The sequence below is a fragment of the Mustela nivalis genome, assembly GCF_964662115.1.
Source record: "Mustela nivalis genome assembly, chromosome: 20".
Lineage (NCBI taxonomy): Eukaryota > Metazoa > Chordata > Mammalia > Carnivora > Mustelidae > Mustela > Mustela nivalis.
The window spans coordinates 7,279,609-7,292,238 of record NC_139039.1 but is presented as its reverse complement, the minus strand read 5'-3'; the positions used below and the strand labels follow the sequence as shown (position 1 = coordinate 7,292,238).

The 12,630-nt window shown below is 35.2% G+C and overlaps 1 protein-coding gene across 6 annotated transcripts in view; it reads left to right on the top strand.

The window, feature by feature from the left end:
* Positions 1 to 3,100, top strand: part of ADAM32 (ADAM metallopeptidase domain 32) — a 197,757-nt gene extending 194,657 nt beyond the window's left edge. For 2 of the 6 annotated variants that reach the window (XM_082715368.1, XM_082715369.1), the window contains one exon: positions 2,966 to 3,100. In XM_082715368.1, coding sequence (XP_082571494.1) covers positions 2,966 to 3,021 — 56 coding nt within the window. In that variant the 3' untranslated portion in view covers positions 3,022 to 3,100. The remainder of the gene's footprint in view (positions 1 to 2,965) is intronic. The other 4 variants (XM_082715367.1, XM_082715366.1, XR_014306696.1 and 1 more) reach the window with 3 other exon arrangements.
* Positions 3,101 to 12,630: the final 9,530 nt, after the last annotated feature.

Here is a 12,630-nt window from a genome sequence, read left to right as displayed (position 1 = left end):
GAATTTTTATTGATTTCTTACTTTATTGGTACATAGGAAAAACTAGTTAAATCTAATGAGACAAGGTATCTATAACTATTTTGCAGAACTAACTCATAAGCAGAGGATTTTTACATCCTTTATGTTGAGATGCATAAAGGGAAATTTTTTTTGGTTCAGATTACATTTGCCTCTCTAACCTCAATATAAACAACTGAGTGAACTCCATTTAGGAGGAGTTTATCAAAGAGATGGTGTCATAAGCACACTAAAATTCTTTGCTTCTCATAGCCCCTCAAGAGCCCAAAGTTGTGTTAACAAAGGTTCTCTGAATTTTTCTTAAGTTTTCAGTTTCCCATGCTCCACAGTTGTGGCCTTGTGATCCCTCTGAAGTATCAAATACTGGTCTGTTCACCTTTCCTTCTTCCTTAGAGAGTTTAGTTTTCTCCTAAGGTCTGATGTTTTTCCAAGTGTCTTCTTTTAGTTACTTTCAATCCACTAGTTTTCCAGAATATCCTTATAGCCATGGGTTAAATTTTCAGGCTATACCATAACATTGATAGTTTCTATCCTTTCTGATGAAGTCCTTTCCTCCATTAGAGAAGCTATGGAATTTCTACATCCTTGATTCTCTCTGTTATTTTTAGATGTCTTCTAACATCACAACCTCTTATAGATGTTAGTTACATTTTCTCAACTAATTATGAAAAAAGAGCTGATTTTATTATCTTCATTCCCTTTCATGGGATTTGTGATATAATGCTCAAACACTGTAATTCTTCCAGCCCTTTGCATTACTTTCCCTCTATACTCTGATACCACTTGAAGGTAATGGCCATGTGTCTTTTTGCTAACCAATTTAGAGTTAGCACCTAGCAGAGTACATGTGTAAAAGTACTAACTTATTGAATAAGTGATTCTCTTGAACTTCACATACATAATTAATATTATAACTACTCTAATTGGAGTCCCTTCTCTCATAGAATATGAGGTTCACGTAATCATCCTCTTCTAGAAATGGTGTTCAACGGGATTGAGGGATAGTCAAGGACATCATTCATAAGACATTATATATTGCATTTGAAGAATATAATTTGGAACATTAATCCATTCATCCAGTTTGTGTTTAGCATATACCAGAAAAACATCTTTGAATTATTCTTTCATTTAAATTTAATAAGCTAGGTATAGTTGCTCTGCTTTTATTATTATAGTGCCTATTAGATTTTTTCTTCTCTTCTTTTTAAACTTCTATTTCAAATATATATATTTTTTCAGTTGAAAAGCTGGTGGGAGATATTGGTAGAACAAGCTCTTTGTGTTATAACATTACTAAAATAAGAATTTTTTTAAGTGATGGATATCTAATGGGTTGTGCATATCAGTAGACTCATAAGTCTAGATTCTTAAATTGGCTTGGGGGAAAACTAACTATAGTTAACCTTTGAACAACATGGATTTGAACTAAGCAGATCCACTTAAAATGGATTTTTAAAATAAATATAGTACAATACTACAAATGTCTTTTCCTTATTACTTTCTTAATAATTTTTCTTTTCTCCAGCTTACTTAATTATAAGAATACAGTATATAATACATATAAAATATAACTGTTTATATTATCAGTAAGGTTTCCAGTCAACAGTATACTATTAAGTAATTAAATTTTGTGAGAGTCAAAGTGTTATACGTGGATTCTGACTGTGTAGGGGTTGGCAACCTTAACTTCTGTGTTGTTCAGGGGTCAACCATATATTTAAGGAGTGTGTTTCACAGAGTAGTAGGAAGAACCTACTTTACATTCTGAAGATAGCAGAGGTAAGGAAAGGATGGGAACAGTAAAATTATATCCCTTATCACAGAATTATCTCACTAATCTTACTATCTATATTATTTTCTCTGTCAATAAACCTCACTAAATTTCTCTTTAATTTATTCTTTTTTCTCTAATTCTTTTGGTTAGAGGATTAGAGGTTAATCTATAGATATAAAAATTAGAAAAGGGTCCCAATAATTTTATTTTGACTTTGGTAATAAAGAGTATAAACATAGACATTTGGTAGATATTTCTTTCTTACTATTATTTTGAAGGAAAGAGGAAGAAACTTCCATTAAAAATTAAAAAAGTAACTTTATCAGATTGCATTTTATCAAAATGAAAGTATTATTTCCTTATTTACTTAGATCCAAATCACAGGAAAGCACCCCAGACACCTAACAGCAGGTAAGTACATTAGGAGCTGTCTCTAAAATTGAAACAAAATTTATAACCTATAATTAAATCCTAGGTATTTATTAGGTAGATGAATTAGTTAAGTACTATATCAGAAACAACATACTAATCTTTACTAATCTTGCTATTAATGAGTATTTATTCATTTAGTCTTTTTTCTTCAGTTTAGTAAAGTTCTGTTGGGAACTTGCTCTTGTGGACAGAATGGAATTAACGAGTTTGAATTCAATAAGATATCTAATAAGATATAATATATAAGATATGTAAATTAGTCTATAAAATAAATTCATAATTAATTTATGAATTTATCCATTAGGTATTATAGGCATAATATTTAAGGCCTATGAGTTTCTAACTGCCAAAAACAAAACACTGTTTACCACATGAAAAACTAAATAGATTAGCTCCAATATATGAAAAAGTAAAATTAATAATATATTTCAATTTCTAAACAAATGCCAACTCTTAACTGTTACATTCATAAACACTGTATGTGGAAAAATGTAAGTTTTTCATTTGCAATACTTCTGATTAAATATGATGCTTCTCCAGAAATCAGGAAATTGTAGTATAAACATTAATCTCAGGCAAATAATTGCACAAGTAAATTGAAAAAAGTTTTTCTAGAATGCCTTTTTATGACATTTGAATTTTTTTGCTTGGCAGTACCCCCAGTTGTTTGTATATTTTACAGTGGAGGGGAGTTTATTTGCTGTCAGTACCTTAAAAATGTGTCTCTTTTCTTTTCCATAGTAACTAATAATTCCTTCAGAGGACAATGGATATTACAGAGTGTCTCACTGAAATGAAAATTCCACCTTTCCTCCCTTGGTCACAGTCAAAGGAAACAATAAACTGCATGTGGAACTATTTGCATGTGCATCTGTATTTCTTTCTTCCTCTACCCCTGAGGCTTCAGTTCTGTCATAACAGGTTACTTAACTGAAGATACATCAACTCAAGCATCCCCATCCCAACCAGACTCACTGAGCTTTTTTTCCCAGCTCTCCTACCACCCACTGCTGCTTTCCTGCCTGGGGCCCCAGGTGCTGGAAATCTGCATCAACTTTTACTCAGGAAGAGCTCATGCGTGGTAGGTAGTCCATGGTCTTCCTCCTGGTATTTCTTACCAGACTTGACTGGGGCGTACAGATCTCAGTTAATCCGATATATTCCCACCTTACTCACCCAACAACCCCAGTTTAGGCTTCTGAAGGAAGCTGTGTTCACTTTGAGGACTGTACTTTACCGTCCAGGATTCTTGCTCTACCCACCACCCTTCCCTTGTTCCTTGACTAGGTGATCCACAGGATGAATCCCAGAAAACAGAAGGACCCAGAGAGCTTGGACTGGATCTCAGGGGTAAAGGTTAACCTCTATCAGAGTTTAGTGACAAAGTTGATGAACTGAGTTGAGAAAAGTTTCTGTCATTTTCCATTTTCTGAAAGGTTGTATGAGATTGTTTCATTTTCCAATTAAATATTTGATAAAATTCACTGGGGTAGCTGGAGTTTTCTTTATGAGTAGATCTTAATTATGGATTCAGTGTCTTTAATAGAGGACTATACAGATTTTTTTCTGCAGTAGTTTTTTCAAATATTGTAATCTTAAAGGAGTTTACCCATTTCATTTAGTGGCTGATCTTTTGGCATAAAGTTGTTCTTAAAAACATTTTTTAGTGTCCGTAGTTATGTCCCCTCTTTCTTTCTTTCTTTTAAAAGATTTTATTTATTTATTTGACAGAGAGAGAGAAAGAAAGAGATATCACAAGTAGGCAGAGAGCAGGCGGGGCAGGGGGAGCATAACCCCTGCTGAGCAGAGAACCCAAGGCAGGGCTTGATCCCAGGATCCTGAGATCATGACCTGAGCCGAAGGCAGAGGCTTAACTTCCTGAGCTACCCAGGAGCCCCTATGTCACTTCTTTCATTCCTAATCATAGTAATTGTAGTTCTCTTGTGATCAATCTTGATAGCAGAGTTTTCACAATAATGAATCCCTTAATCCCTCAGACCACCTCTTGTCTTTTTTTTTTTTTTTTAATTGCCTCTGTTTTCTGCTTCATTGATTTCTGCCTTTTTAAAAATTTGCTCTATTCCTGGCTTTTGGAATTAGAAGTCTAGATAATTTATTTTAAACATTTTCTAATTCCTTTAAAAGTATATATTTGTTCTATGTACTTCTTTGGCTTCATTTTGTGAATTTTTATATGTTCTATTTTTATTATTCTTCAGGTAAAATTTTTTCCAATTTTCACTTTGATCTCTGAATTATGGATTACTTAGGAGTGTGTTAACTTCCAAATATTTGGATATTTTCTGTTTAGTCTTTTCTTATTGATTTATAGTTAATTCAGTCATGGTCAGAGAATGTACATACACAATTTCAATCTTTTGAAATTACTGTTTTGCTTATGGTCCAGCCTATGGCCTATTTTGGTGAATGCTCCAGGTGCACTAAAAAAAATGCAGATTTTGCAGTTGTTTAATATATAAATGTCAAGTCAAGTTTATTGCTAGGGTTTTTGAAATCTTAAAAATTTTTTGCCCTTTTTATGTTATTCCCTTAAAGAGATCTGTTAAAATTGCCTATTATTATTGTTGATGTGTATTAGTGTTTCATGTATTTTCAAGTTATATTTGGTGCATGTACCTTTAGTACTGGTATGTTTCCCTGATGAACTGACCCTTTATCATGATATAATTCTTATTATCTCTATTATATTCTTAGTTTTGAATTTTACTTTTTCTGGTATTAATATAGCCATGCCAGCATTTTTACAGTTATTCTTTGCAAAGGATATCTTTTTTCATCCTTTAACTTTCAGTGTATCTTTTTTTAAATTTAAGATGTATCTGATGTAAACAACATAACATTTGAGTCTTGCATTTTTTTTAATCCAGGTGAATGTTTTTAAATTGAAGCGTTAAAAGCACTTACATTTAATATAATTTCTGATACTGTTGATTTTAAGTCTGACATTTTGTTATGTGTTTTCTATTTTTTCCATATTTCTTCATTCTTTCCCTCCACCTCTTTCTTTTAGGTTAATGGATACTTACTCTGTTCTTCTGTAAGGAATACTAAAGTAAGTTATTCAAGCATGAGAAGTGTTCTCATACGAAAGCACAACTCTTATACCTAGTACCTAAAAGGTTAAACATGTGCATAAATATGTTACCTCATTCCACCATTCCTCTCCCCTCCAGCAATCCTCAGTTTTTTTCTATGGTTAAGAGTCTCTTATGGTTGTCTCTGTCTTTGATTTCATCTTGCTTTATTTTTCCCTCCCTTCACCTATGCTCCTCTGTTTTATTTCTTAAATTCCACATATAAGTGAATGTGATTATCTTTCTCTGATTGACTTATTTCACTTAGCATAATACCCTCTAGTTCCATCCCCATCATTATAATGGTAAGATTTCATCTTTATGATGACTAATATTCCATTGTACATGTATACCACATTTTCTTTATCCATTCATCCATTGGTGGTCATCTGGGCTCTTTGCATAGTTTGGCTATCGTGTACATTGCTGCTATAAACATTGGAGTGCAGGTGCCCCTTCAGATCACCACATCTTTATATTTGGGGTAAATACCTAATAGTAGTGCAATTGCTGTGTCATAGGGTAGCTCTATTTTCAACTTTTTGAGGAACCCCCAACACTCTTCCAGAGTGGCTGGACCCAGTGTTGCATTCCTACCAACAAAGAGGGTTCCCCTTTCTCTGCATCTTCGACAACATCTGTCATTTTATGACTTGTTAAATTTAGCCATTCTGACAGATGTAAGGTGGTATCTCATTGTGGCTTTGATTTACACTTCCCTGATGCCGAGTGATGTTGAACATTATTTTGTGTGTCTGTTAGCCATTTGTATGTCTTCACTGGAGAAGTGTCTGTCCATGTATTTTGCCCATTCCTCAATTGGATTATTTGCTCTTTGAGTGTTGGATTTGATAAATTCTATATAGATTTTGGATACTAGTTCTTTATCTGATAAGACATTTGTAAATATCTTATCTCATTCTATAGGTTGTTTTTGGTTTTATTGACTGTTTCCTTTGCTGAGCAAAATATTTTTATCTTGATGAAGGTGCCTGTTTCCCTTGCCTTTGGAGATGTATCTAACAACATGTTGCTGCGGCCAAGGCCAAGGAGGTTGCTGCCTGTGCTTTCTAGGATTCTGGGGGATGCCTGTCTCACACTGAAGTCTTTTATCCAATTTGAGTTTGATTTTGTGGATGGTAGAAGGAAATGGTCCAGTTCCATTCTTCTGCCAATTTTCATTTTCTTTCATCTTCCAGTTTTCCCAACACCATTTGTTGAAGAGACTGTCTTTTTTCCATTGTGTATGCTTTCCTGCTTTGTTGAAGATTAGTTGACCATAGAGTTGAGGGTCCATTTCTGGGCTCTCTCTTCTGTTCCATTCATCTCTGTGTCTATTTTTGTGCCAGTGCCCTACTGTCTTGATGATTATAGCTTTGTAATAGAGTTTGAAGTCTGGAATTTTTTTTTTTTTTCAAAATTCCTCTGGCTTTCTGGGTCTTTTCTGGTTCCATATAAATTTTAATATTATTTGTTCCATTTCTTTGGAAAAAATTGATGGTATTTTGATAGGAATTGTGTTAAGTGTATAGATTGCTTTAGGTAGCATAGACATTTTCATAATATTTGTTCTTCCATTCCATGAGCATGGAACGTTTTTCCATTTCTTTGTGTCTTCCTCAATTTCTTTCATGAGTACTTTATAATTTTCTGAAAACAGATTATTTGCTCTATGGTTAGGTTTATTCCTTCGTATCTTATGGTTTTGGGTACAATTGTAAAAGGGATTGACTCTTTCATTTCTCTTTCTTCTGTCTTGCTGTTGGTATATAGAAATGCAGCTGATTTCTGTACATTGATTTTATATCCTGACACTTTACTGAATTCCTGTAGGAGTTCTAGCAGTTTCAGAATGGAGTCTTTTGGGTTTTCCACATAAAGTATCATATCATCTGCAAAGAGTGAGAGTTTGACTTCTTTGCAGTTTGGATGCTTTTATTTCCTCTTGTTGTATGATTGCTAAGGCTAGGATTCCTGGTACTATGTTGAATAGCAGTGGTGATAGTGGACAGCCCTGCTGTGTTCCTGACCTTTGGGGGAAAAATATCATTCAGAATGATATTTGCTGCGGGTTTTTCATAGATGGCTTTGATGACATTGAGCTATGTACCCTCTAACCCTACACTGTGGAGAGTTTTGATCAAGAAAGAATGCTGTATTTGTCAAATGCTTTTTTGTATTACTGAGAATATCATACTGTTCTTGTTCTTTCTTTTATTAATGTATCACATTCATTGATTTGTAGTTGTTGAACCAACCTTGCAGCCCAGGAGTAAATTCCACTTGGTTGTGGTGAATAATCCTTTTAATGTACTGTTAGGTCTTATTGGCTAGTATTTTGCTGAGAATTTTTGCATCTTTGTTCATCAAGGGTATTGGCCTGAAATTCTCCTTTTTGAAGAAGTCTTTTTCTGGTTTTGGGATCAAGGTAATGCTGGCCTTATAAAATGAGTTTGGAAGTTTTCCTTCCATTTCTATTTTTTGAAACAGTTTCAGGAGAGTAGGAGTTAATTCTTCTTTAAATGTTTGGTAGAATTCCCCTTGGAATCTGTCTGGCCCTGGGCTCTTGTTTTTTGGAGATTTTTGATGACTTCTTCAATCTCCTTCTTCTTCAATCTCCTTACTGGTTATGGGTCTTCAGTGTGAGACAGGCATCCCCCAGAATCCTAGAGAGCACAGGCAGCAACCTTCTTGGCCTTGGCCGCAGCAACACGTTGTTAGATACATCTCCAAAGGCAAGGGAAACAGGCACCTTCATCAAGATAAAAATATTTTGCTCAGGTTTTCTATTTCTTCCTGGTTCAGTTGTGGTAGTTTATATGTGACTCGGAATGCATCCATTTCTTCCAGATTGTCAAATTTATTGCCGTAGAGTTGCTCATAGTATGTTCTTATAATAGTTTGTATTTCTTTGGTGTTAGTTGTGATCTCTCCTCTTTCGTTCATGATTTTATTTATTTGGGTCCTTTCTCTTTTCTTTTTGATAAGTCTGCTCAGGGATTTATCAATCTTACTAATTCTTTCAAAGAACCAGCTCCTACCTTCATTGATTTGTTCTGTTCTTTTGGTTTCTATTTAATTGGTTTCTGCTCTGATCTTTATTATTTCTCTCTTTTGCTGGGTTTAGGCTTTCTTTGTTGTTCTTTCTCCAGCTCCTATAGGTGTATGGTTAAGTTGTATACTTGAGATCGTTCTTGCTTCTTGAGAAAGGCTTGTATTACTATATACTTTCCTCTCAGGACCGCCTTTGTCATGTCCCAAAATTTTGAACAGCTGTGTTTTCATTTCATGTGTTTCCATGAATCTTTTTAATTCTTTAATTTCCTGGTTGATGCATTCATTCTTTTGTAGGATGCTCTTTAGCGTCCATGTATTTGAGTTCTTTCCAACCTTCCTCTAGTGGTTGAGTTCTAGGTTCAAAATATTGTGGTCTGAAAATATGCAGGGAATGATCCCAGTCTTTTGGTACCTGTTGAGACCTGATTTAGGACTGAGGATGTGATCTATTCTGGAGAATGTTCCATGTGCAGTAGAGAAAAGTATGTATTCTGTTGCTTTGGGATGGAATGTTCTGAATATATCTGTGATGTCCATCTGGTCCAGTATGTCATTTAAGGCCTTTATTTCCTTGTTGATCTTTTGCTTGGATGATCTTTCCATTTCAGTGAGGGGAGTGTTAAAGTCCCCTACTATTACTGTATTATTGTTGATGTGTTTCTTTGATTTCGTTATTAATAGGTTTATATATTTGGCTGCTCCCATGTTAGGGGAATAGATATTTAAAATTGTTAGATCTACTTGTTGGACAAACTCTTTAAGTATGATACGGTGTCCTTCCTCATCTCTTAGTATAGTCTTTGGCTTAAAATCTAATTGATCTGATTTAGGGATTGCCACCCCAGCTTTCTTTTGATGTCCATTAGCATGGTAAATGGTTTTACGTGCCCTACACTTTAAATCTGGAAGTGTCTTTGGGTCTAAAATGAGTGTCTTGCAGACGGAATATTGATGGGTCTTTTTTTTTTTTTTATCAATTCTGATACACTGTGTCTCTGTATTGGGGCATTTAGCCCTTCTGCATTCAGGGTAATTATTGAAAGATACGAATTTAGTGCCAGTGTCTTGTTTGTAAGGTGAATGTTGCTCTATATTGTTTCTGTTCCTTTCCAGTGTGTTACTTTTAGGCTTTCTCTTTGCTTGGAGGACCCCTTTCAATATTTCCTGTTGGGCTGGTTTGGTGTTTGCAAATTCTTTTAATTTTTATTTGTCCTGGAAACTTTTTATCTCTCCTTCTATTTTCAGTGACAGCCTAGCTGGATATAATATTCTTGGCTGCATATTTTTCTCTTTTATTGCTCTGACTATATCATCCTAGTCCTTTCCGGCCTGCCAGGTCTCTGTGGATAGGTCTGCTGCCAATCTAATATTTCTACCATTGCATGTTATAGACATCTTGTCCCAAGCTGCTTTCAGGATTTTTGCTTTGTTACTGAGACTTGTAAGTTTTATTAGTACATGATGGCAGGTGGACCTATTCTTATTGATTTTGAAGGGGGTTCTCTGCACCTCCTGGATTTTGATGCTTGTTCCCTTCACCAAATTAGGGAAATTTTCTACTATAATTTTCTCTAGTATACCTTTTGTCCCCTTTTCTCTTTCTTCTTCTTCTGGAATCCAAATCATTCTAACATTGTTTCATCTTATGGTATCACTTATCTCTCGAATTCTCCCCTCATGATCCAGTAGTTGTTTCTCTGTCTTTTTCTCAGCTTCTTTATTCTCCATCATTTGGTCTTCTATACTACTCGTTCTTTCTTCTGTCTCATTTATCCTAGCAGTAAGAGTCTCCATTTTTGATTGTACCTCATTAATAGGTTTTTTAATTTCAACTTGGTTAGGTTTTAGTTCTTTTATTTCTCCAGAAAGGACTTTTATTTATCCAGACAAGGTTTCTCTAATATCTTCCAAGCCTTTTTTGAGCCCAGATAGCACTTTGATAATCATTATTCTGACCTCTAGTTCTGACATCTTACTAATGTCAGTATTGATTAGGTCCCTAGCCATCAGTACTGCCTCTTGTTCTTTTTTTTTTTTTTTTTTTGAGGTAAGATTTTCCACCTTGTCATTTTATCCAGATAAGAGTAGATGAATGAGAGAACAAAATACTAAAAGGGTAGCAACAATCCCTGAAAAATATACACGAACCAAATTAGAAGAGACCTGAAATTAGGGAGAGAAGAAAGGAGAAAAAAAAAAAAAGAAAAAATATATTTTAGATTGGTGAAGAGAACAGAACCATGCACTTGATCACTTGAGTTTGGGTGTACTTTTGTGTGTTAGAAGAAACTGCTTCCCAAAATTTTAAGAAAAACTTATATATACATACAAAAATAAGGGTAAACACGATGAAGGATGGAATATAGTTGTAAAAATGAAAATTAAAAAAGATTCTAAGAAAGGAGTTGATAAGATAAGTTAGTTGGAAAACAAAAACAAAAAACAAAAAAAGGAAGAAAGAATGTGATTAGTCTGGAGAGCAGAACAAAGCCATGCACTACATTTAGGGTATAATTTGATCTGTTAGAAGAAACTAAATCCCAAAATTTTAAAGAAAAAAAATGCAAAAAAACAAAAGGTTAAATATAATGAAGGGATAGAATGTGAGTATAACAATGAAAATTTGAAAAGATATTTTAAAAAGACATTGATAAGATAAAATACTTAAAAATGTTAAAATCAGAAAGGAAAAATTTAAAAAAATAGCACAAGAAAAAATATAATGAAAAAGAATTTAACTTTGAAAGAAAATAAAAAAAACAAAAGCAAAAATGAACTACTGGGACTTCATCAAGAAGAAAAGCTTCTGCACAGCCAAGGAAACAATTGACAAAACTAAAAGGCAACCTACAGAATGGGAGAAGATATTTGCAAATGTCTTATTAGATAAAGGGCTAGTATTCAAGAATCATGTGAAAGAAGCCATAAATTCTATGTGTTGCATTGCCCTAGCTCTGGAGTTCTTATGGTTCTCATTGATTAGTGAATTTGGTCTTGGCTGGATGTTCTTGCTGATCTTCTGGGGGGAGGGGTCCATAGCAGTGATTCTGAAATGTCTTTGCCCGAGGCAAATTGCACCTCCCTTGCCAGGGACGAGGCTAAGTAATCTACTCAGGGTCACTTTTGGAGTTTTTGTTTCCTCAATGCTTACTATAGCACTTTGGAGGATGGGAATGAAAATGGTGTGGCCCAATTCTAGCCCTATAGGAGCTGAGAGCTCAAACCTCCACTCCTCAGTGCACCCTCAGATAAAAGCAGTCAATCCTCCCATTTCCTTCATCTCTGGCTGTGCTCCATGGTCACCCAGCCTGTGACAGAACATTTCTCTCTCTGGTGCATGGCCCTGTTTGGAGTCTCCAAATCCAGCAGATTCCTGCAATGTGCTCCCATACCACTCCCCATGGGGGAGGCAGGTCGGGATCTCCCCAGATCTGCCACATTTGGGGTCCCTGCTTGGAGAGCAGTGCCTTGGATCATGGTTTAAGGTAACCTTGAGATGAGAGTCCACTCCTTGTCTCCATCTTTGCAGCTGACTTTCCTGCTCCAATAACTGGGAGCTCTGCCACACTAAGATAGCTCTGTCTATCTATAAGGGCTTCACCCCCCACTTAGCCTCTGGAGCAATGTCCCTCAGTGGAGCAGACTTCTAAAAGTTCTGATTTTGTGCTCCTCTGCTCTCTCACTTGCTGGGAGCTGGCCCCTCCCACTGCGGTCTCTATTCCCATACATCACCTCAGATTCACTTCTCTGCACGTCGTACCTTCCAGAAAGTCATTGATTTTCTTTTCCTAGAATTGCTGCTCTTCTCATCTATCTCCTATTGAGTTTGCAGGTTTCAGAATGGTTTAATAACTATCTAGCTGAACTCCTGGGACATGATGATATTCAGGGTCCTTTGCCATGTTGCTCCTCCCTCTGTAGGAAGAATTCTAAAGATGTTCCTCCAAAATTCCTGTCCCCTAATTATTCAATTAAACATTAATCTAGGTATTCCTGCAAAGCGACTTTGCAGATGAAACTAAGGTTGCTAATCAGGGTATATTAAGATTGAGAAATTATCCTGGGCACATTTTTTAATTCTAAAATAACCAGTAAAAGAAAAATGTAAAAAGTACATAGTTGTCATGACAATAAAAGAAAATTGAATAAGAAAGAATGATCAATCCAAAGGAGAAAAACTGGCATAAAAGGGACTAGGCAAGCAGAAAGTCAATAGGAAGATGATATGTGACAACCTAGCTATAATAGTAATTT